Source organism: Cygnus olor, chromosome 8 (genome assembly GCF_009769625.2).
Source record: "Cygnus olor isolate bCygOlo1 chromosome 8, bCygOlo1.pri.v2, whole genome shotgun sequence".
NCBI lineage: Eukaryota > Metazoa > Chordata > Aves > Anseriformes > Anatidae > Cygnus > Cygnus olor.
The window spans coordinates 22,662,530-22,686,692 of record NC_049176.1 but is presented as its reverse complement, the minus strand read 5'-3'; the positions used below and the strand labels follow the sequence as shown (position 1 = coordinate 22,686,692).

The window sequence follows — 24,163 nt, the reverse complement described above, 5'->3', positions numbered from 1 at the left end:
GCCTCCCTCTGGGCTCGCGGGGACAGGGTCCCGGGGACCGGCCGGGAGCGGGGCGCGGAGGCGGCAGCCCCGGGTCGGCCCCGCGGGGCCGGGCGCGGCCGGAGGCGGAGCCGGGCGAGGCGGCGGCCGGAGGGGAAGCGGCACCGAGAAGGGGAACGGGGCCGGGGAGTGCGGGGTGGGGGGGGAGCTCCTCGGGACCGGCGGCGGCGGCGGCAGCACCCCGGGGACATCGCGGTGCCCGGAGCGCGATGCGTGCGGGCGGGGAGGCTCCGCACCAGGTGCTGGGCCGGCTGCGGTTCCTGCTGCAGTGCAGCGAGTGCTTCCGCCGCGCCCGGGCGCTGCCCGCCGCGCTGTGCTACGTGCCCCGGGAGGTGCAGTACAAGATCTGCAAGGACCCCGCCGCCGCCGCCGCCGCCGCCGCCGCCCGCAGCCTGCTCAGCGTCTGGGACAGCCCGGGGCCGGCGCGGGGCGGCAAGCGGGCGGCGCGGGCCACCATCGAGGTGCGGAAGGGCGGCTGCCTCCGCGCCACCGGCGAGGAGTACTGCAACGGCGCCGGGCTCTGGGTGAAGCTCAGCAAGGTAACGGAGAGGGCACCGGACCCTCTTTGTCCCCTCCCGGTGGCCGCGGGCCTGGCACGGCCGCCGCCCGCTTTGGGAAGGGGACGCGGTCCCCGCTCGGGGTGCCGGAGGCTGGGCGAGCCGAGGTGTGCGCTTCCAGGAGCACCTGGAGGAGTGCCGGAGCAGCCATGAGCTGGACGAGGGCTGGCTGCTGGCGCGGAGGTTCGGGGAGGGAGGAGATAAGTTGGTGCCGGTGGAGCCCGCCGAGAAGATCCAGTGGCAGCACCAGACGTTCGGCGTGGATTACAAACCCGCAGCCAGGTACCCGTAGATGCGCGACCCGACCGTCCCAAGCCCCTTGGGCACATCCAGCGCAGCTCCTCCAGCTCCCTCTGGACACGTCCCTGCCATCCCGTTAGCCTCCGAGGCCACTTGCCTCCAAGGCCGCTCGCCTGCGGGACGGTGCCACCTCGTAGGGTAGCCGTGCATGCTAGTGGCCATGCTCATGGAGGGCAAATCTAATGCCGGGGTGTTTCTGAAGCACCCGGATTTGGGCTGAGCGATGCTGTAGGTGTATTGCTGTGATGAGAGCGCTCGTATTTGATTTGCACCCGGGATGCTCCCATCCCTCCCGATGCTGTTCCTGCAGCCCCTGGGCGCCGCTGCTGCCTCAGCTCCAGGCTGAGACAGGAGTCCCTTGGGCACACCGAGCACTGACCCTTCCTTTCCTTCATGCCACCCGTCCGTCGGGGCCTCTCCAGCTGGGAACAAGTGGTGGACCTGACGTACTCCATGCGGCTCGGCGAGAAGCCCAGACCAATAGAGCAGGACGAGGCTGCGGTGCGGAAGTTTCGGTACGAGCACGTCTCCTAGAGTGGTACTGCAGCGCCCGGAGAGGTGGATGATCCACTAGGAGCAGGGAGGATGGCTGCAGGCTGGTGCCTTCTGCATCGCTGCCTCTCGATGCCATTCAGGCAAAGACGGCCTTTGCTCCGGGGACTGTCGGAGCAGTCGCGTGGCGCTGTTCTTACTGGGCTGGGGTGGCCATAAATGCCCGGTGGTGGTGGAGATACAGCCTGCGAGCAGCGGCCATCTCACGTGCTGGCAGCAGGATGCTGGGGCTGCCCTGAACTGCACACGGCAGATGGGTGGGTTTGGGGTGCAGGCGGGTCCCCCCATCCCATTAACACGGAGCCCCCCTTAGGTCGGTGCCCCCAGCCTGGAGCTACGAGCACGACGTGGAGCTGGGACGCTTCCTGTATGACCACAGCGAGAGGAGCCCGCAGAGCAGGGACTGCATCAAGGAGCACATCTACAGCGTGGAGGTCTCCTCGCAGGCGGTGCGTAGCTCCTCTGTGCCCTCAAATCTGCTGCGGCACAAGGTGCGCGGGCATCCCGCAGCTGCAGGTGGCGGTGGAGGTGGCTGTCACCTCCACGGGGGACAGGGGTAGCGGTCGGCTTTGCTGCTTTAGTGAAGCCTCCAGGAGTCAGACATCTGCAGCCAAACCCCGTTGTGTCTCTGGGGAGCCCACCAACCTGAGAGGGGACAGTGGCCGTGTCCAGCTTGCTCTGGGCAGGAGCCACCGTCCACCACCGCCCAGCAAAACGTGGGGCTGGCCCGGTCCTGGCCCCAGGGGATCCATGCTGGGGGGGCCGTGGCATGCCCAAGGATGCTCAGCTTCCCCACTCCGCTCGCTGTGCTCTTCCAGGAGGACTACAAAGCTTGTCACCTCACAGACAACCATGCAGAGACCTTCTGGGAGAGCAACGGCTCCATCGGGCAGCACTGGGTGCGGCTCAACATGAAGAAAGGCACCATTGTCAAGTGAGACCGCGGGGCGTCCCCTCCCTGGTGGCGGTTGTGTGGGGCAAAGTGGTGTCTTCCTCTTGAGCACAGCTTTCCCTGAGCTGTGGCCTGGAGCTCCAAGTCGAGGTCCAAGCCCCGGGAGGACACAGCCCTGTCCCCAGCCCTGGGACATCTCTGGGGCATCTCCGTGCCCGGGCAGCTGGTGAGGGGAGGACGTCACTGCCCTTTACTCTTCTTGTCCCCAGGAAGCTGTGGCTGACGCTGAACGTGCAGATCCACTCCTACATCCCCAGGCGGGTGGCCGTGTACGGTGGGGCACCAAACAGTCTGCAGCACTTGAGAACCGTCTTAATTAACGAGTGAGTAATGAGAGAGGAGCAGCCTGGGTCAGGCTTGGGCCAAACTCCGCGTGCCAGCCAAGCGCCTTCGTCTCTGCTTCTGATCCTCGCCTGTGCTGCAGCAGCTAACCTGTGGCCTGCTTCCTCCCGGCTGGTGACTTTGGGGGTCTCTCCTCCTCTTCCGCATCCTCACTTCTGGGGCACGGCACCACCGCTGTCTCCTTTCTGAGCATCTCTGCTGAGCTGTAGCTGGCAAGTCCTGCAGTGCCTCGCCTCTCTGTCTTCCCTGCACCTTCCCTGGCTCTGGAGCACCCTTCTCGAGGCGGGCACCAGCCTGCACCCACCACCAGCTGCTGGTGGTTTTTTCAGAGGCACGAAGATGATCTCCTCCTTCCCAAAACTTGCCTTTTTTGGCTGAATCGTCTTTGAAGAACAACTTGTGAGACCACCGAGGTCCCTCTCCTGATGGCAGGAGTCGTCTCCGTGCTGCGTGTGTGCAGCCGCAGTTGTTTCCTGGTGTGCCCATCAGTCTTCGAAGGGCCCTTGGCAAAGGCTTTGGAAGTACAAGTGAATCCTGTACCAAATCACTCATCTCCACAAATCTCTGCCTCCTTCAAAACGCACCGTCCTCGCGCAGGAGCGCTCCCGTTGGCGTGGCCAGCTCTGCCCAAATGTTTGTGCCGAGGCAGCCGCTCGCAGGGGCTCCCACAGGACCCCCGGGACCGGTGATGTGCTTGCAGCCATCTCGCCTTTCTGCCCCGCTTTGTCCTCGCTGACTTTGGGCTCTTTCCTGGCTCTTCTCTGCACACGGCTTCCACCTCCTTCAGGACGTCTCTGTGCTGTGGGCAGCCGCTCTTGGCTTGATCCCCTTCTGCCGCAGCCCTGGTGAGGCGCGGGGGCTTTTCGCTCGGGTGGTGGCACGTCCTGGGCAGGGACCCAGCCTGGCCTTTGCTGGTGCTGTGCCCCACGGCCCTGCCACCAGGCCCTGCCTGTGCTGCCTGCAGGAACAGCTACCAGGACGTCTGCATCCTCCGCGACATGAAGACCCACCTACCGGTGCTGGAGATCCGCATCCTGGAGTGCCGGGGTGAGCCCGTGCTGTGGGATCGGGGCCGCCAGCCCTGCCTGGCCCTAATTCTGCAGCCCCTGCAGGTGCCCCCCTGGCTTCCCCTGCTCCACCGGTTGCTTTTCAGGGGCCTGTCAGGGGAAAAGCTGAGGAATAAGCTCAGCTGGGCTGCTGCAGGTGCGGGGGGGCTCCTGGCCGAGCCGCACCGGCCGCATGTCTGCACCTGCAGCACCTCCTTTCTTGGCAGACCAAGGGTGCGACGTCCGCCTGCGAGGGATTAAGATCAAGTCCTTCTGGGAGTGGGAACTGAACCTCAACGCGGACATGTTCCAGCCAGACCAGCTGGTGCGCTACCCCCTCTTGGAGGGGATGGACGCAGACATGCTGTACCGGCGGGCCGTGCTCATCCAGAGGTACAGCACAGGGACAGGGACAGGGAAGGACGGTGCCCAGGCCTTCAGCAGGGGTTGCACCCGTCTTAAAGTCCTCCAGCTCCTTTCCCGTGTGTGGCATCGACTGTAGCTTGGGGTTCCCCATCTAAGCACGGCTGCTGTCAGTGCTGGAGGGGCATGGTGCCAGCACCAGGCTTCAGGAGGGGGAACCCCACATGGCATCCTCACCCTGCTCCTCCCTGGTCCCCAGGTTCGTCCAGCTCCTGGACAGCGTCCTGTGGTACCTGATCCCCATCTCCGAGGAGAGCATTGGCACCTTCAATATGCTCAGGGTGAGCGTTAGCTCTCTGGGATGACGCTGGTGGGACAGTCTGTTGTGTGCTGGGCTGGGTGCCCGGGGGCTGCAGCACGTCCCCGTTGTCCCTGCGTTCCCCCTGGAGCTGAGGTGGCCAGCCCTGCTGGTGCGAGGGACGGAGGAGCTGAGCATCTCCTGCCACACTGGGGAGAGGGAGGGAGAAAGAGGGCACGCAGGGCAGGATCAGGCCTCGAACCTCCCCTGCGCATCCCCTGCTAGAGCATGAAGCCGTTCCTGCTGCTGTCCAAGCACGGCCCAGCCCTCATCACCCAGTTTCTCCAGAGCTCGGAGAGCAGCCCGCCTTCCTCCCTGCCGAAGCTCTACATCAACCGGCAACTGGCCCGCGAGCACCGCGCCCGCCCGGCGCTGGACCCCAGCGGCAAGAACACCGTCTTCACCCAGGTATGGTGGCACCCGGGGGGGCGTTTGCCACGTCAGCACTGCTCGGCCTCACTGCGTCTCAGTCCCCTTTCCTCCTGGTGCTCCGCTGCAGGTGTACGAAAGCCTGAAATACTCCGAGAAGATCAAGCAGCCCTTGGACTACAGGTGGGTTTTCAGCTTTGCCTTTCGGGGTGTCACCTCCCTGGAGCAGGATGTGGGCGCAGAGGGTGTCAAGTGCTGCAAGAGGGGGTTTGCACGGGGCTGTCGCTTTCCCACAGGTGGCCCCGGAGCTACAGCCAGTGGTGGGAGTGCGACTTCACCACGGAGGGCGTCATCGACAATGGTGAGAGCCCTCCTGTCCCTCCCCAGGGCAGCTTGGGGGTCCCTGCTGCGGTGGGTGCTGTGTGGGAGGCAGCCCCGCTCTGCACACACGGGGTGCTCCCTGCATCCCCCTTCCTCCTGGGGTTGGGTGGGGGGATCCCGCAGCCCCGTTGTCACACACTAACCAGCCTCTGCCCCCCTTGCAGGCGGTGGTTTTCGGGACAGCCTGTCGGACATCTCGGAGGAGCTGTGTCCCAGCTCGGGTGATGTCCCCGTGCCCCTGCCCTTCTTCGTGCGCACGTCCAACCAGGTCTGGCACCCCGGGGACACCCCATACCCAGCGGGCTCTGGGCAGGGGTTGGTGTAGTTGAACTTGGGCTCGGTGGGGTCCTGCAAGCTGAGAGACCCCTTCTGCAGAGAGCCTGCGACAGGCTCTGCGGAGGGTAACAGAGACCAGGACTGCTTGGGGGCTCATCCCTTGGTTGCAATATTTTGGGGTGTTCTATTTTAACACTTGTAGGGCCATTGACTGGGGTCTCTGCTTGGGCCCAGCCGATGGAGACCTCCTGGGCGGGTTGCGCAGGGCAGGAAAGGCTGTGGAGGATGGAGAAGGGAGGCTGTCAGGAGAGGCTGGGCTGAGCCGGTCCCAGCGGCCGCCTCGCTTCTCCTTCCTCCGGCAGGGTAACAGCAGCAGCGACACCAGGGACATGTACGTCCCCAACCCCTCCTGCAAGGACTTCGCCAAGTACGAGTGGATCGGGCAGCTGATGGGAGCAGCCCTGAGGAGCAAGGAGATTCTGGTGAGCATGGCCCAGCCGGCAAGGGGCTCTGGCAAGGGTCAAAGCCATGCCACCGGTCCCCCTGCCACCACGTCCCCAGGCAGGGCTTGGTCCTTGTCCTGCAGTGGGTGCAGGAGAGCTGTGGGGAGGACACATCTCCACTGCCTCTGCAGGTCCTGTCTCTGCCCGGTCTGGTGTGGAAGCAGTTGGCAGGGGAGGAGGTCATCTGGAACAAGGACTTCGCTGCTGTGGATGCAGAGCTGGTGAGCGCTGCCAGGGCCATGCCGTGCGCTCCCGCGGCTGCTCCGGCTCTGCCGTGACCGCGTTGTCCCTTTGGGTGGCAGGTGAAGCTGCTGGAAGTGCTGGAGGGGGTGGACAGGGAGGCCTTCGACTTCATGTTTGGCAGAGAGCTGACCTACACGATGGTGCGGAGCGACCAGCGCGTGGTGGAGCTGATCCCCAACGGCAGCAGCACCGTGGTGCGCTTCGAGGACCGCAAGGACTTCATCCACCTGGTGCAGAAGGCTCGACTGGAGGAGAGCAAGGAGCAGGTAGCGCCGTGTCCCCAGCCCGTGCAGCTGCAAGGAGACCCTGCACTGGGCCCTCTGGATATCCTGTGGCTGGTGTGGTCTTTAGTGGTGGGTCAGTGGCTGCACAAGCGACCTGCCATGGTGACGTGGTGCCCCTCAGGTGGCGGCCCTGCGGGCTGGGCTGCTCCGCGTGGTGCCGCAGGCCGTGCTGGACCTGCTCACCTGGCAGCAGCTGGAGAGGAAGGTCTGCGGGAACCCCGAGCTGACGGTGGACGACGTGAAGACGTTCAGTAAGTGCCAGGGGTGGTGTGAGGCCCTCTTGGATAATGCTCGTTCTTCGCACGCATCCTGCCCTGTGCTGAGCAGCAGGGGCGAGCGGCTGCCCTGCAGCCTGGGGCCCCCCTCCTGCCTTCGCACAGGGCTGCACAGAGGGGTGCGTTGCGTCCCGCGTTAATTTCCTTTGCTGGGAGCTCCTAACGAAGCGTTTATTCCTCGCTGCAGTCACGTTTGAGGACTTGCAGTCCGACGACCCCCGCATCCGGATCTTCTTGGAGGCGCTCAGCAACTTCACCAGCGGTGAGCGACCGCGCGCCTTCCCCGCTCCTCACCCACCAGGCCAGGACCCACGGGGATGTCCCTTCCCCTCGGAGCATCCCGCCTGGGCTCTGGGGGTGACCCCAAACCTGTCCCCTGTCCTTCCCCAGAGGACCTCAGCCGCTTCCTCAAGTTCGTCACGGGCCGCAGCCGCCTCCCGGTTCAGATCACCGTCTACCCAGACAGATCGGGGTGAGTCCGTCCGTCCTGCCCCCACCGTCCCTGCGGCACAGGCGCCTGACCCGTCTCTCCTTTCTTTCTCCCAAGAACGCAGCAGCTGGACATGATGCCCAAGGCCTCCACGTGTTCCTGCATCTTGTTCTTGCCCAACTACTCCTCGTGAGTGCAGCTGGGGACGGGGACGCTCGTCCTCCCTTCCGTGGGGACGTGGGGGGGGGTCCGGTGCCCGTCCCCGCCGTAACCTGGCGTCTCGCCTGCAGGGCCCAGGCCTGCGAGGAGCTGCTGCGCTACGCCGTGTACAACTGCATGTCCATCGACACCGACAAGCCCGCGACACCGGAGGTGTCCATCGACTCCCCCGAGCTGTGGGGACATTTTGTGGAATAAAAACACAACGAGTCTGTGCTCGTGTCTGGGGTGTGGAGAGCACGGTGTGTGCGGGGGGGCTGCGTGTCCTGTCCCCTCCCCGGGCCACCAGGTACCCCCTGCAGCCTGGGTGTCCCCATGAACTGATGGGGACGTGCATGTGCGGCGTGTCCTCCGTCAGAGGGGGTGCACCCTGCCCTGGTGCCCCCATCCCAAACGCAGTGCCATGCCTCTCCTCCGGACATGGGAAGGCAATGGGAAGGGTGGGGTGCTCAGCACCACCCCATCTCAGCCCTGCACCCCCACCCTGTTATCCCAAGAGCCTGTGCCTTCAGCGGTTCCCTTGGTAAAGCACCTGGGTGGTGGGATGAGCTTCCTGGGACGTGCCTGGCTGGGGATGCACCCCAAAAAGTGCCCCCATGCAAGGCAACCCACAAAATGCCCCCCTACAATGCACCCCATAAAGTACGCCCCTGCGAGGCACCTTGCGATGCACCCTGCGAGCTGCTGCCCTGCAGTGCACCCTATAACCCCCCCTCATGCAGTGCACCCTATAACCCCCCCGCGCCCCCTACCACCCCCCATGCCCCCTACACCCTCCCCACCCCCCCACCAGGGGGCGCTGTCCCCTCGAGCCCCCCCCCCGCAGATCGATGACTCGGCGCTCCGCAGCCTGCCCTCCTCCCCTCGGCGCTCCTCTCGCCTCCCTGGCGAGGCGGGGGGGAGGGGGGGGATCGATGCTCTCGGCGCTCCTCGAGCCGCTCGGCTGTCCGCGCGCATGCGCGCTGCGCGCCGGCGCCGCCATTGCGGTGCTGTCAGGGAGCCGGTGAGGAGCGGAGCGGAGGTAACGTACCGGTAAGGGGCCGGTAACGTAATTTAACGTAACTTAACGTAACGTAACGCGACTTAACGTAACGTACCGGTGGTACCGGCACCTCGCAGCGGGTTCTGGGGGGTGGGGGGGCTCGGTTGGGCCCGGTTCGGCTCGGTTGGGCCCGGCCCGGCCGTGACGCGGCCCCTCGGTGCCGTTGCAGGATGGAGTTCCAGGCCGTGCTGATGGCGGCGGGCGGCGGCTCCCGCATGACGGACCTGACGGCCAGCATCCCCAAGCCGCTGCTGCCCGTGGGCAACCGGCCCCTGCTGTGGTACCCGCTGAACCTCCTGGAGCGCGCCGGCTTCGAAGGTGAGGCGGGGTGCTGGGGAAGGGGGCGGCGGGCTCACCCGTCCGGTGTCCTGCTGCTGCCAGCTGTCAGCCTCTCCTCGTTGTCACGCCTTGTCTTGTCGCTGCTCGTCAGGGCAGTGGCCATACGGAGGTCTCCTCTCCGCACCAGACCTGACTGTGACTGCTCCTCACCCATATCGTGTCCTTTACTTTTAACTCTAGACCACATCTGTGCGTGCTGCCTTCCTGCTTCCCCCCTCACCAAGGGTTTTCTCATCTACGTGCTCTGCTTAAGTTTGGAGTCCTTCAGAGTGTTGTTAACCTGGAGTCTTTCTCTTGTCTCTTTTCCTGAATTGTTAATAAGAATGGTGTGAGAAGCGTGTCAGCTCTCTTGGGATGTCTCTCAGTTTGTTGTTCCAGTGTGGCGTGAAGTTCAGGGTTATTTGTTCTGCTTGAGGCATTTAGTCCTTGTTGCAGCACGGCGCTGAGTGCTGGCCTTTAGACAGAGCGGGGCAGGGGGAGCTGGCAGGCTGGTAGCGCTGTTTTCTGAGCCTCATTTCACAAGAGAGCTCAAGCGATAAATTTTTGGTGAGGTTCTTTCGCATTATCTGTCATTAGATTTCTGTTTAGCTTTTCGGTGATGGCCCAAATCTTTCTGTGGTGTTCCCCATAACTCGTAGAACTTCCTGGTACCATTTGCGTCTCCAGTTTTCACGGTTATATTTGTCCTTGCCTTTCTGCTTCTGCTTTTGTTGTTTCTTCTGGGTGACTGTGCTGTTCTTCTGTGCTCCATCTTGAGAAAGTGAATTCTTCTAGCTGCTGCTCTTTTCTTTGAAGTTGTAGGGATCAGCTCGTGATTTGCTTGTGTTGGCCTTTCCATACGTCATACCATTTAGGGATGTATAGTTTGAGGTCATTTGTTAGTGATGTAAGACATTTCTCTCTCATCTCGCTGATTCATGCCACTCGCACAGTCAGTGTTAAGAAACAAAGGGAAAAATAAATGTAAACCTATGCCTTCGTTTTGTGTCGTTAAAAAATTCTTAAGAACTCTTCTATGCCCTGTGAAAATTTGGACACGCAAGGTTGTATATGCAGCTTCAGTAAGCAATCAGACAACTTCTTGCTTTTTTCTTGCTTCTGTCCTCCGACCAAGCTGACACTTTTGTGCTAATACTCTGATGGCGTGAATTCTCTCTGAATCATAGTTTTTATTATCGTGTGATGTTTGGGTTCTTCCTGCTTGTTTATGTGAATAAGTAGGTGTTCCACGGCCTGATTCGCGGCTTCCCCTTTGTCCCAGCTGCAAGTGCTTCATCTTGGAATGAAGCCTTCATTTTCGGCTTCGTTTTGGAAAATATGCTTTCATGCCACCATTGATACACTTCAAATATGCTTTTACCTTTTTTTCTTTTCTAGGTGGAATGAGTTTGTTGTTTACAAACTACTCCACTCCCCTGCCAAGCTGGTGCTCGGCAATAGTTTAACTATTGCACTGTAATACTGTAGTTGGTGGTGTTGCCCACAGAGGATTATACAGGATGAGGCTGGGCAAAAGGCAAAGCTCTGAAACGTTGATGATGTTAACGCAGGGTCTCACTGGTGGCTTTTTGTAGGTCATACTGTTGAGGGATGTGCAGTTTGAGGCCGTTTGTTAACGATGGAAGACATTCCTCTTTCATCTCGCTGATTCATGCCACTCGCACGCATGTGTCCCTTTCAGCAACAGTCCCCCACCCATACAAAGCAAGAGAGATTGCTGTCACGTTAACAGCTTCTCTTCTGCAAAAGTTGTTATTGCCAAAAGCTCTTGGTTCGGTACCGTCATGCAGTTACAGCAGTCAAGCCTTTTGATAGCTTCATCAGGCACTGCAGATAAAAATTGAATGTGTCCTATTTGTGATGAATATATTAATTTTTTTTTTGCTTGATCTCATCCCACTTTCCTCTGTCCTAGAGGTCATTGTGATTACAAGGAAAGAAATCCAAAAAATGTTAAACTTGGACACAAAAATGAAGCTGGACTTTGTGTGCATCAGTGACAACGCGGACATGGGTACGGCAGATTCACTGAGGCATATTCACCAGAAAATTAAGGTATTATTGTCTTTTATTGAACTTGACTGGAAGACATTTGTTTAAAATAATCTTTTTTTCATTGTGCTTTGATAGTTTAAGAGCTGTACCATGTAACACTGTCGCAGGTAACTGGATTTCCTGATCTGCAGAAGATCTGACTTTTGTATAGGTCATCTTGTGGGGGAACTCGGGCAAGGACTCGGAATGACCACAAATGACAGCTAGGAAGGCCGGAGCAAATCCAGGCTGGGCACTAGCTGCTTTTTAGCCAGAGTTAGCTTTCTGGCCGGTTAATTAAAAGGCTGTATTTGTTCATACAGTGTTCATACAATATCATAATGTATGAGAGCTGCTGTCCAGTTGGTGCTCGGGGAAGCATTTCTGTAGGAGTGTTCTTTGTCATCCTGGCTTAGGCAATACACCGATAGGTGAGTGAGCTTGGGTTTGGTTCTTGCAATTAGGCATCAGTTTTCTGCTTCTGCTGGCTTGGTCCCATGACAAGCTCTTAGATAAACGGTGCCCAAATGTGATAAAGGGCTGCTTATTGCAGTCAGATGCTGGTTTAATGAAAATAATAGTCTCTCGAGTTTTAATTTCTAGCTGGACAAACAAAAACATTCCAGTGCAAGGTGGAAATGCTTCTTGGAACTGTTACCAAGATCTAGGATGGAATTTTGTTTTTGTGGTTGCCGTATGCTTATCTTTCTGATTTGTTCCCTGTCTGTTTAGGCCATCTTAGCCAAATTGGCTGTTTAAATAAAGGTTGCAACAGAACATCAATGGACCATTTAAAGTCCTGAGTTGCCTCTTGTCTTCAGGGTCTTATTGAAGGTAATAAACTGCAGTCTAAGAGGCTGTATACTTCCAAGATAAAGACGACAATCAAGACACGGTGAAAATTTCCAGGCAAATATGGGTGTCCAGGTGGTACAATGAGAGAGATTTGGCAAGGGATTAATGCACAGGCTAGAATAAATCAGAGGGCAAAGAGAAGATACAAAGGCAAAAAGCAAAATCAACAAAATCACAGCTAAATTAACTGAATATTTCTGTCATGTGCAGAACTGCCCTCTGTAATATCTGTTTGCTAGTATTTTTTAAATGTGTATGCAGTAAGGAAATCTCTCTGCACTGCAAATTTTGACCCAGGCCTTACAGTTTTATTGTCTGTTCGGAGTGATCAGTCCAGCTGTCTACTTGTCCAACTTTTTGGCAATCCAGGCTATTTTGCTTCGGGGAGGTCTGAGAGACCACGGCAAAGCGTGTGGGGGTAAGAAAATAGACTGTGTCTTTAGAGGAGGCAGTGTTGTGGGTTTTTGTTTATTTCCCCCTAGAAAAGGACTTAAAGATGATGTGAGGCAACATTCAAAACCACACAGCTTTTCTTCAGTAAACTTGTGTGTGTGAGTGGCAGCAATTACTTCTCTCTCTTATTCCATGGCTTGCTCCTCTGGCCAGAGAGGGACATAGTGGTCTCTTATTTGAAATAAGCCTATATCAAGTTCTTGGACAGATTGCTGCACTGTGTGTTTTGGAGTCATTTCTCAAGTAAATGCATACCACTCGCGTGCCTCTTACAGGATATGCCCTCTCCCGTGCGATAGAGGTGAGAGAACTACGCAGCACAAGTAGCTGAAAAGCTGCGGCATGTTGGCTCTGCCCGTGGTGGAGCAGGAGAGGGATCTCGCTGCAGAATGAGTTTCCCTGGTGAAAACAACTGCTGCTTGTGGCCATAGTTTGCTGGCAGGCTTTTTGCAGCCCATGCCAAAGGCCTGATGAGGAGTTTAAACTGGTTGCTGAAACTTTTATTTGTCGCAAATTGAGTTAATTGCCCACAGACAGAAGAGCAAGTATGCTCAATAAAAATGAGGTACCGTGGCACAACGTGGACAACTTGCCAGTGTGCAATGCAAGCGATGTGGAGTAATGCCAAGGTTATAAATGCGCTGTACGAAGTGTGTGGAAGGCTAGCAGAACTGCTGATAACAAATCCCGAAATGTGGAGAAATGTTGGACCACTCTGAAGGCTGAAATCTCATGACTTGCTGCCTTGCCCGGCCTTTGACTGAGTTCTGCCATGGTAGCACTGCTGCTTGCTGCAATAGCAGATCTTCTTGCGGTCTTGCACCTTCATTAATAAAGTTTGATGCTGTGAAGATAAGATGGCGAGATTAGATTTGCAGACTTGCATTCAGTAGCTTTGTAAGAATGCATGTGTGCAAAGCTGAGAGAAGGTGGATTTCATTGTTTTATCCCTTTTTGGTGCTGGCATTTTTGGGGGCAGGTAAAACTGTCTTGGTGTGTGGTAACAAGCAGTTGACTCCAGCAGTCTCACTCTTTCCTGTTGCTCAGGAATTGCATGAGAGCACAGGAAACCTGATAAAGTTTTTGTTTGCAGTTCATCCACTCTACACACAGAGGCTTTTTTGGACATCTTAACTTCCAGAGCTGATACAGTAGATGTGTGCTCTTTGCTCTACTGGAACTCTTCCTGTTATCTTTGGCTGTCTCAGCCTACACCGGATTGATGTGGTACCAGCTTCATTAGGTGTCTGATACTGGTTACATTTCTGAATGTACCTTTTTCTTGAATCCTTCCCACAATAAAGATAACGTGCTGAACTTGATTCCTAAAGCCGCGTTTTTTTGAAAAGTAATGAACAGAGAACTTGGTTCAGTAAATTCCACTCGTTGGGTTACTAGGCCTGGGTGTCAGACTGGCCTGTTCTTTACCAGGAGTGGTTTAACTGACGTGTGGTGGTGTTTTGTTGTTGTTTTAATATACTCAATTCTAGTGTCTGAATAATGAACACCACTAACAAGTTTGTCTGCACAGCTCTAGGACTGAGAACCGAGGATTAAAGAGATGAAGTAACTTACCTAGGATAAATAAAAAAAAATCATAACAGCACCGTAAGCTGGACATCTTTCTCAAATCTCTCATGGCTTTGTGTGCAAGGTCATCTTTCTTTCCTGCGTGCATATTGCATGCTCAGTTTCCTCACCTTGAAGAAGCCAGCAGGACAGGAGGTTAAGTACAAGTTGAAACTGTGGGGAGGGGAGTTTCTCATGTATATATAATGTTTCCTTTTATGTAAGGATATGACAACGGTTTGTTTATGGTCTTTGTGACAACGGATCGGATCTTTTCATTGCTTTTCCTGTGGACAATCCTAGCGTTTCCTTAGGATGCCCTTGGCTTCAGGATCCTGCTACAGTAACTGCACCTGCTGGCAGCTTCCATAGCTACTGTTTCAATTTCCTCTCTTTTTTCTTTTTTTTTTTTTTTTGATATGTTTGATTTCACTGTCACTGTTATTTCTTTGACACTTTAAGCTCCTGGTTTTGTCCTAATCTTTTACAGGACTGACAGTAGGTAGCTGTTCGAAATCTGAAAATGATGGTAAAACTGTAAAGGCTTAATTCTTTTCTTGTTTATGTATAGGGTTGGATATAGTAGATACGCTGACTGTAGACTCACAGTTGATGGTACTATAATAATACTTATAATATAATATAATACTATAATAATACTTCTGTTGAAACTGCAGTTTTATCACCACGGGGATGTTTACAGGTCTCTGTCACCTCATGATCTATGCCAGTGGGAGAGCTCAAATGGGTTAAACAGAGAAACAAACCGCCTTTCCATGCCTCCAGGTCTGGATGAAAGATTGATGACCTTGCCTGGTCACGAACAGTGAAGGGATCTCCCCTGTTGCAGGTGGGGCCTTGGCAAAAGGGTGGTACATAAGGAGATTTCATGCTCTGGAACATGAGCCCGTGTAGCTGGGTAACTTCGCTACAGGAACATTGATTTCCATGTCTTCTGACTTCCATTTTTTTTTCAGTTGTTCACACATGCAATTCCACCGTAGTAATTCTGAGGTAATTTACATAGTGAAAACTTCAGTACTTTCTGAATTATTGCCTCACCCCTGGCATGGAAGTGCGACAAGTCCAGCAAGACTTACAGGACACAGAAAGAGGCAATACCATGGATGTCTTCTGCTGTGTGCCCGTCAGGTTTTGAAAAGCTGTGTTAAGTAGTGGAAAACACCCTTTATTTGATCGTTTTGAAGGTAATGAAGAGCTATGTTGAACCAAGCAACCTTGGTAGATTGTACAAGCAACACATAAAGTAATTGTATCCTTAGGTTCCGTATCTGTGCTTTCCTCTGTCTCTGAAAGGCAAATGTTGTAGGCTCCTGCTTTGGTTGGAGCCTTGTCTTAATCTGTTATTTGCATTAAAGAATATTCTTGACCTGTCAGTGAGTGCTTGAAATCAAAACTTGAGTTAACACAGGTGTAAAATAAGCTATTTTTGTATGAAATGCAAATCAAACTCCCTCCTTCAGGAAGTAGGGTTTTCCACCTCTCTTACTCTCTTGTCAACACGCTGCTGTAAACTAAGAATGGTGGTACAGGTGTGACAGAGCAGGTGCTAAGGTGTAATTTGATAACTTCCGTGTTCCTGTTGTTATTTGTTTTTATTTAGCATCCAAAGCTTGCTAACTTGTTAACAGCGTGCTTGCGGGGGGGATGTCTCTGTAAAGAAGTGTGGGTTTTGTGTGTGTTTTTTAATCACGTATAATTGCTTTCTCTTCAGTAACTATCTCCAGTCCTTGTTTCTGGTTTTCATTGGTAGGCAGCGCTGGCTGGAGTATTCAGATGAGTTCAATCTGAGTAATAGGGGAATTAGTAAAAGTCCTTACAGTTTCAGTGGTGTTACCTGATATGCTTTCTACCAAAAGAAGAGATGCGAGTGCTGTCTGCTGCACGCAGTAGATGATGCTGCAGTTTTGTTTTGTAGGCAACTCATCTTTCAGTTGTGATTTTTTTCGTAATTGGGGGCAGTAGACTGCCTTTCAAAAAGTTAACTTCTTTTGACGTCTCTTGACATTTTATGTAATGTAATCCCCTTGCTCACTTAGGAAGGCTTCTCCTCTGTAGCTGGTGTTGGTGAACACACTTTTTTTCAAGTCCTAACGTAAGGGCTTCTGGTGTATCTGTCAAAGGCTTTTTTTTTTGTGGAGCCATTCTCTCCAGAACGTTGCTCTGTGAACTCTTCAGTCCAGTTTTATGTCTCCATCCATTTGGCTTCTTGAAAGGCTTCTCTCACGGTGTAGTAGACCTCCTTTGGATGATACGCAGGATGAGTATGAAAAATATATGTCTTGCGGCCTGCCATGTTACAACACAGTAATAGTGTCAAGACTCTGGTTGGTGACCCACAACTCAGGATTTTGGGGATTACTAATGAGAAATGCAACTAGGAGCCCAAAAGTAAATTATGACATCTCCGAATGAACTGGTTGAAATGAGATGACAGTGAGCAGCCGCTGTGGTGGAGGAGGGAAAAGTAAATGCAAGAATAGAATGTATTAGGTAACGTATTTTGTGATAACAATGAGAAATTAATTGTTTAAGGTGTAGGGAAGATTTTTTGCCTGGAATACTGTGGAAGTGTGGAACTCAAAAGCATCAAATGCAGAACAAACACTAGAGAAGGAGATAAGATATTCGAAGTGGAATATAATTGAGTTTAAAATGGCTGTGTGAGAAGGCTGAACATTGCGGGAAGGTTTTCGTCAATCAGAGCAGGATGGGATTATGGAACAGTCTGCCAGGACGGGTAATCAAGACAAAAAATTTCCCCTACTTTTATACTGGAATGAGAAGCTTTTTTTTTCTTTTTGTTAAATAAACTAAGTAATGCGATACCTGGAATGGCAGAAGGCTAGACTCTGACTCAGAAAACCTTTTTGAGAACTGTATTGCTGTGACCTTCTGCTTGTAACATTCTTCAAACTGCTGCAGACCTTTCTGTGGCTTGCAGGTTAGTGTTGACAAAAAAAAAAAAAAAGCGTGGGTTGTCACTGTAGTTTACAGATGAGTTCCTCTAAAATTTAGACCCCTCTAATATTTGGCCTCTTTACTCATCTGCCAAATTTTACCAGACCCACACAGCTGTTGTCTGGTGCCGCCGCTCAGGCTGGGGCCTCTTCAGGCAGCAGGTTGGGAAACCTGGTTAAATCATGAATGTTTCAAACTGGATTGGGTGTGCCTGGATCGAGCATTTGTCTGCACCGAGTCTATATCATTTTCATCTTCTGTTAAGCATTTTTCTCCCTCCTGTCACTCAGCTATGCTCCAGCCAATGACTAAAATGTGGTGTTCCAGCAGAGTAGCAGCAATGGAACAATTTCACGTTTTCCTTCCTTGATGAGTCCTTAGTTGTGTTAATGGAAGCCCTGACTAATATGCTGTGAACTAATCAGCGTGGCTTCTGCTACTATCACTGATGAGTGCTTGCATATGAAATATTTCATCTCAGGTGGTCCACCTGGTTTTCCCAGCTTCAAAAAGTAAGATTTGAAAGTAATACAGCTCTTAAAAAGCAAAGCAAAACAAACCCTAAAAAGCTACCAAAAAGAAGAAGAAAAACCAACTTTCTTTGAACAAATAAACAAAGACTGAAACTCCAGATTCTCTTGGTATGTGCATCTTTGGGAGCCATGTTGTGGAAAGTGTGATGTCACGGTGGTGGTCTGTATGCTGCTGAGGGTCACTGATCCGTGTAGTCTTGGACGGCATGGTGAAGCGCTTCACTTCCTCTGTTGAAAAATCTCCTTTCCAAACACATGATGTAAGTAGGCTTGCTGTAACGGCTGGAAGGTGGAATCTGAATCCTTTTGGTACGGCCAAGCAGAGTTTGGTGAGTGTGGAAAGAAAAACCTCAGTCCCCATAATATATAGTTATGCATTTTTTTTGTACTGTCAGTGGAAATCAGAAAAAAAAAAAAATGGAATTAGCCTCTCTCCCCACAACTTAACTAACTATTCTGTTCATCTGTTTCAAAATAGTAAAAAGAATTTCATCATTTTTTTTTTCAGCAGGCTTGACAGAAGATGCTGTTTACTTAAGTGTCTCAAACACAAATAAAAGTTGCTCTCTTGATGCTTTTTTGATTCTCCCTTTCACAATGGCCTTAGTGCTGGGTGGGAAAAGCAGCCGAATCAGATGGCAGCTTGCTGGGTACGTGGCATCTTGTTCCCATTTCTACGTCTGATTCAGTCAATGAGTGTGATTGAAAGCTACCACCACTGAAGTGCTAGGCAAAATTAATTATGGATTGCACGCCCAAGTCCCAAAGCACAGTTGATTGTTTTAGTGGGGGGGGAAAAAAAAAAAAACAGCTATACTGGCAGGTGCTCAGGCTGGCGATGTTGCTGGGGGGAATGATATAGCACAGCCTGACTGTGTGCGTGAGGAATGTGTTCGGGACCTTGCTCTGATCTTTGTTTTTCCTGGCAGGATGAGAGTTAAAGGGTTCAACAGTTGTTGGGTTTTTGGGTGTGTTTTTTTTTTTTTTTAAAGTTACTCAGCTTTAGAAGTATGTAGCTAATTAAATTAATTATTTTGCTGCCAGGGTTTACAATGGATTGGGGTTAAAACACCAGAAGTTTGAATGAGGCAATTAGCTCTGAAGGTTAGCATCAAGAGTGGTTATGAGGGCGTTTTCTGTTCTGCGCATTGTCAGCTAAGGAGGATGCCTTCCATTGTACACGCAGGCAGAAAAAAAAGGCGAAGACCTTAGATGTTTTGCAAGAAGAGCTGCTGACAGGCCTGAGATGCCTCTCAGTTTTAATTGTTGCATCTCTCACTGCGCGTCCTGTCCTCTAGGCCTGTGCTCGTTCTGTCGACCGATACCTCCTGTTTCCCCGTGGAAGTTTGTCGGAATTTCTCCCGTATTGCAGTGTACGTCTTCAGTTAGACCCTACGTGGTTTCTGATGAATCACACAAACTCAGTGTATTTTAGTTACAGGCATAGCAAGCTCTTTGCACGTGTATATAACTGAAAAAATTCTTTAAAAGCATTCTGCTAAATATCTTTCCCTGTTCTGTGTGAGCTGCTACGACTAGTTCTCGTTTTGTGGCAGTAAATAGAAGTCAGTGTTCTTTTTTTCGTAAATCGTCCTTCATTTTCCACTATTTAAAGTATATACAGTCTTGTGTAAATAATTTAATGTGCTATGTGTTGAAGGAAAATTATAGCTAGAGTATACATAGTGTGAAACACCAGTTTGCACTTTTTAACGCTTTTCTTTGCCTTCATGTGCACGTTAGAGATGGACACACGAAGGCAAATGGTTCTTTATTATCAACTCATTTTATCAGGCATAGGAAGCCTTTTATATTGATAAGTCAAACTCAGGTTTATAGTTTTCAGGAGTTGTTCTGTGATGAATAATCAAAGAAATGAGTCCCTGTGAAATGGATTTGTGCATCTTATTTCCAAAGAGAGCGTAAGGTATTATTATAAAATAGGAGTCTGTATCCTTCAGCTGCTGTCTTTCCTTGGTGCTGTCAGTGGAGAAGCCAAAGCCCCTCCATGCGTGAGCCCTGAAAACACAAACTATGCCCCGTGCCTGGATGGGGGCATGAAGACATCACCCTGGACTCCACAGACAGAGCGAGTTGTGTAGGGCTCGGGTTGGTGTTCCTCGGTGCTGGTCTTGTGTTGAATGTTAGGTCACCACATGGTCTGATACTCTTATTAATTTTTGGCTTATTTCCACTCTCCTTGGCCCATCCTCCTGAGAAGGCAGCTCTGGCTTCAGGTAGGGTGTTACTTCCATGGAGACATTCACTTAAAATTTACACATTTTTCTGGAATATCATTCCTTCCTTGTTGTCTGTAGCCTTTTTCCTTTATTTTGAGCCTGGATGATTTCTACGTGTGTGGAATCATCCTGGGTAGGTCTTGGATCTTAACAGCCCTTCCCTCATAAAAGCATGGAGCTTTTCATGGCGGCTGTGGGCCGTATAGCTGTCACAGTTACTCTGTTGAAGGTGACATTCGTTAGTGAGTATTCATCCCTCAGAAGACAAAATGGAACGGTTTAGATCAAACACAATTTCACGTGTTAACCCAAGTGCATAGTTCCAGTTATTGGCAAGTGTGGGAAGGAAGAGATGCCAAATGTCAACCCCTGGAGTCACAGTTAGAGGGCTTTTTCCTGTGTCTGTTTTTGCAGCCCAGTACAGTAGTTTAATCTTGATCACAGGAGCAGTACCTCCTGCCCCAGAGGCTGTCGCTTTGGCAGAAAAAAAATGCTCAGCACTGTTTACTTGGTTGAAAGCGATGGTGAAGACTGGTGGACTTGTAGGATGCCTAGAACCTGATTTTGCATTTTTGTCGCGTTATGTTAACTGGGAAACCCATGTAAGTTAAGTAGGTTTTCTTTTTTTTTTTTTTTTCCCCCTTTTTTCTTCTCTGAAAAGGGAATAACAGTTGTGTATTCAGAGTTTCTTGAAGCAAGTTTAGGCATTCTTCTGTAATAGAACTTCTGTTAGCTCCTTTGGGAAGGTGGTTAAAATTCTGGATGCTAGCAGTGGAGATTTTCAAGTTTTCATAATGTGTTTCTCACACCAGGTGCTGCAGACCCATAATTGCAGAGGTGCTAGAGGAGAAAATAGTATTGGGTAGGAGGTTATATAGAAATCTAGGATTCAAAACATAGCATTTTTACGTAACATTGTGTGACTAGTTTTTACGGGGAAAAAAGAAAGCATTTCAACAAAGCTAAAAGGGTTTCGCTGCATGTGGACATTCAGTTCCGTGCAGGCTAGAAGGAGTGACAGTGCCATTGAGCTGTGTTTCAAAGGGGCTGGTTCTGCTGAGCCTGTGTTTTGCGAAGCAGATTAGCATTTGGGTTTTCTGTTAGAGCAGACTTGACGCTGAGTGTTGTGTAATGACTTGGCTTGACCTTGGAAAGAGCGTTTCACACCATTTTTAAGATCATGCTGATACTAGCCATGGGATGGCGGAATGATTCCTGAGGACATGTGCTGCATACGTCTTGGTTTTCATGTGTAATCTGGTTTTGAGACTGCAAGGATCTGTTTTGATCCCCTAGTCTATAAAGGACTTTGCACAACATAAGTAGGGCTGTTAGCCCCAAACCGTGTGGATGACTTAGTGTGTTTCTGAAAGATAGCAAGTCTTCATCCACACGTTCTTGTTGCTGAAGAGTCTATTACACTCCTTGGTAACTTATTCCAGATGGTATTTATTGTCACTCTTAAAACACCTTGCCTTTTAGTTCCGAGTTGGACGCTGCTTTCGAGCCCTCGAACCAGTCGTGCCTGCTTTTTGTTGTGGTGCTGGGATCTTCTGCCGCTTAGGTAACTGCGGGCTGTGGGCAAAGGCTGTCTTTCTCTTCAATAAGTTGAGCCAGTTGAGCTCCATTAGGACTACTTTTTATTATTATTGTTTGTATGACTACAGCACCTGACTGCCTAAGGCTCTGCTTGCATTAAGTGTTAAGCCTGGGCTTGAGCTCTGAGCTTTGGCAGCAAGCCTGCTGCGCCGCTGCTGTTGAGCTTGGAGCCCGGCTGCGGCGTTCTCCTTGCTGTTCGTGGGAGGCAGAGTCCAAGAGCAGCCGTGCAGCGGGTCTGACAGTGCTGCCGTCCAGGTAGTCCTGGAAACCTTTCTTCCAGGAACAGGAGTGACGAGGAGAGCACCGTTCGTTTCTGGAGTTCTCCTGCCTGTGAAGAAGGGATCTGTTCGTGTGATACGTTGAGCCAGGAGAGAATCCGGCTTGCAAGGCTCACCCTCTGTGAACTGGAGAGCCTGGGGTATGGGATGCTTCCCTGAGCTTTAGCACACGTGGTTCTCGTGAGTGGCAGTGCACATATTCTGGATGCCTCGCTTTTGGTGGCAGAAACCAGTCTCTTCTGTGGCATGCTTAGAATTTGGGCATAAACACAGGAGGTGATGCTTGGCCTCAGACAAATGAAGGAGAGTAAAGAAAGAGGAGTTTGTGTGCCAGTGTGTGAAGTCTGGTGTCCCAGCATACTGATTGCCTGGCGGTTGTCAGATTTCTGTAGGTGTAGTGGTAGCAGACGCAAAGATCTTAATGACATGCTGTGGTAGCTTGCAGGTGAATGCAAAGGTGTAAAGGGTATAAAGGTTAGCCTGGAAGAGCATAAACCTACCTCTTCTGGAAAACACAGGTAGGTGATAGAGCTGGCATCCTCCGTTGTTCCAAGGCAGAAGATTTGGTAAATGAAGAGGGGTGAAGGAGAGAGGCAGTTTAAAAGCATGCAAACAAATCGTGCTTGATGTGACAGAAAAGGGGCGGCTGTTGACAAGGATGGTGTGGCTGCAGGAAGAAGCTGGAAAAATGATTTTCGGAGTTCTGTGTGAACAGCAAAAAGTTGCAGTAGTTGGAACCAGAAGGGAAGATGGATTGCAAAGCTTATGCCTAGAACAGAAGGTTTGCTGTTCGCTAAGTGTCCCAATAGCAAAGGCCTGCTTTGAAAACATTCTTAATTAGAGATGAACACGAGTTCATGAGCTTAACTTGTGCTTTTAGTTGCTGATAACTGTAAATTACCCTCTTCCACCCCACATGTCAGTTTCAGCAATAGGTAAGGAGACTTCCTCCTGGGAGGAGACAGGATGCCTTCAGGGCTTGAATATCTTTCCTGTTCCTAGCTTATATATATGTAAATTAAAAAAATATTGATTTTGGATGGTAGCTCTTGAGATAGAGAGATAACCTAAAATGGTGTTTTTGTTGTAGGATCCCATCAGATACAATGCACTGGGTGAGCCGTGTGATAGGACTGGGGTGAAGTCTCCTCCCCAGCTCCTGGCATCTTTCTTCCAGCTTTCTTTGGGAAGATAAACAGTGATGCTGACAGGTTGTGTGTGTGAAGGCATTCACATTGCCTTTAGGTATCCTCACCTGATGAATTCGGGGCCATCCAAGAAACTAGAAGAGACTCCCTTGGCTCCTGTATTAGACTTTTCTGTTGGTTGGTTTATGTTGTGTTTTTTTTTGTTGGTTGGTTGGGGTTTTTTGTTTTCGTGTTTTAAGTCTCTTTCACTTTACTACTTTCTTTAAAAAATAATAACAAATCTTTCCATCTTTTGCTTGCTGCTGGATTTCCGACTGAAGGACACTGTGCTTCCCCTGCCCTAGATCCTTAGGGTTATGAAGGTGCTAGCCTACAGCAAGCTTGCTCTTGCAGGGTAAACGCACAGCAGGTAAATGCTTCGTGTGTGCTAACAAAGCACTAAATCATGCTTTTCTTCTGAATCTTGCTATCAAGGCCATTACAAAAGCAGAGTGGGAATTCCCAGCCAAAGGCGGTCATTTGAGTTGGTGGTTAACAAGATCCTCCAGACATCAAAAAAAAAAAAAAAAGGTTCCCTGCTCCAGTTACAACAACAGCAACAGAGCTTCAAAGAGGTCACAGGTGTGGAAATTGGAGGACTCTTCATGGAAGCTGAGATAAAAAGGGGTTCTCTAAAGCCTTGGATGTAAGTTTTTCTGATCTGAAGAGTGGTGAGTAATGCGATTGCTGGGAGGTACCTCTGGCTTCGCCTGGAGCATGCGAGCAAGCAAGCAGGATGTTTGCCCGCAGCCAGACTGTTCTTCCCCTTTCTCTCTTTAGAATAATAAAAGTGTTACGCACAAACCCCGCTGTTAATGCAACATATGGGTGAAGTTCCAGGCTATTGTGTTTAAAACTCTCAGTCTTAATTCCAGCAGTAATTATAACTTGTTCCTCTCCCCCTTGTTGTATGGTGAGCGCCACAGGAAGTGATGCAAAGCTCTCTGTTTGTGCATGTGTTAACTTAGGCTGAGCGGAGGGACAAAGTCTATCTAATCTCTTGATTTTCTCCTTTTCCTGTCAAAGCCTCGGCTGTAATACTGCGCCATAGGAAACTTTGAGCATTTCACTTCAATGTTTTGTCTGTCTTGGGGTCTGTTAGAAGCTGGTTCTACTGCTCGTGGTTACTTTGCCTCTCTTCTGTTTATAATGCAATCTGACATTTGTTTTCCTCTAACTCTTGAGGCTGATTTTGTTCAAATTAGAGATTTCCTTGCAACACATGTTTTCTCATTTTCTAGTCTGCAGTTTTTGAGGCCCTCAGCAGTTTAGGCTACAAGGTCCTGCCCTTGTCTGTACTTGACAGAAAAGGCATAGTGAATACCATTAAAAAGTCAGCATCTGCTGCCAGCTATCTGTGGTAACCTTGATATCTCCTGTTTGAACAGAAGGGATCTAGCAGTCTTTGCTGAATATAAAAGAGTTTTTAGCGTTGCCTTTGTACGCAGGGTGTGAGAAAGTCCAAGGCTTTTTATTTATGCTGGTATATTACACCATATAATTGCATCCATCTTTTGATCTATGGTATGAATTAGTTCCATTGAAAACATGTTTTCTATTTTT

The 24,163-nt window shown here is 51.2% G+C and overlaps 2 protein-coding genes across 3 annotated transcripts in view; both read left to right on the top strand.

The window, feature by feature from the left end:
• The first annotated feature begins 115 nt into the window (after positions 1–115).
• LOC121074365 (E3 ubiquitin-protein ligase HECTD3-like) lies at positions 116–7,711 on the top strand. Of its 2 annotated transcripts, XM_040566385.1 has the most exons (22): positions 116–161; positions 194–578; positions 718–878; positions 1,319–1,411; positions 1,762–1,897; positions 2,267–2,382; positions 2,610–2,723; positions 3,707–3,789; positions 4,016–4,181; positions 4,411–4,492; positions 4,735–4,917; positions 5,009–5,061; positions 5,175–5,239; positions 5,424–5,527; positions 5,898–6,017; positions 6,170–6,259; positions 6,341–6,547; positions 6,687–6,816; positions 7,028–7,102; positions 7,231–7,312; positions 7,388–7,459; positions 7,561–7,711. In XM_040566385.1, the coding sequence occupies exons 2-22, from the start codon at positions 249–251 to the stop codon at positions 7,685–7,687; spliced, it is 2,589 nt and encodes an 862-aa protein (XP_040422319.1). In that variant the 5' UTR covers positions 116–161; positions 194–248; the 3' UTR covers positions 7,688–7,711. The 2 variants fall into 2 exon arrangements, 1 of the variants encoding a protein (XP_040422319.1); XR_005822292.1 differs by lacking the exons at positions 7,388–7,459; positions 7,561–7,711 and having other exon boundaries at positions 6,403–6,547; positions 7,231–7,296.
• A 666-nt stretch (positions 7,712–8,377) lies between these two features.
• Positions 8,378–24,163, top strand: part of EIF2B3 (eukaryotic translation initiation factor 2B subunit gamma) — a 96,301-nt gene continuing 80,515 nt past the window's right edge. Inside the window, exons 1-3 of the mRNA XM_040565155.1 lie at positions 8,378–8,510; positions 8,701–8,849; positions 10,786–10,925. Coding sequence (XP_040421089.1) covers positions 8,702–8,849; positions 10,786–10,925 — 288 coding nt within the window. The 5' untranslated portion in view covers positions 8,378–8,510; position 8,701. The remainder of the gene's footprint in view (positions 8,511–8,700; positions 8,850–10,785; positions 10,926–24,163) is intronic.

Bases quoted from the DNA above. Each gene is read 5' to 3' on its own strand.
- LOC121074365 (XM_040566385.1), top strand. From the start codon at position 249: ATGCGTGCGGGCGGGGAGGCTCCGCACCAGGTGCTGGGCCGGCTGCGG. The intron at 579-717 runs GTAACGGAGAGG...GTGCGCTTCCAG, and splicing joins TCTGGGTGAAGCTCAGCAAG to GAGCACCTGGAGGAGTGCCG. The intron at 4,182-4,410 runs GTACAGCACAGG...CCTGGTCCCCAG, and splicing joins CGGGCCGTGCTCATCCAGAG to GTTCGTCCAGCTCCTGGACA.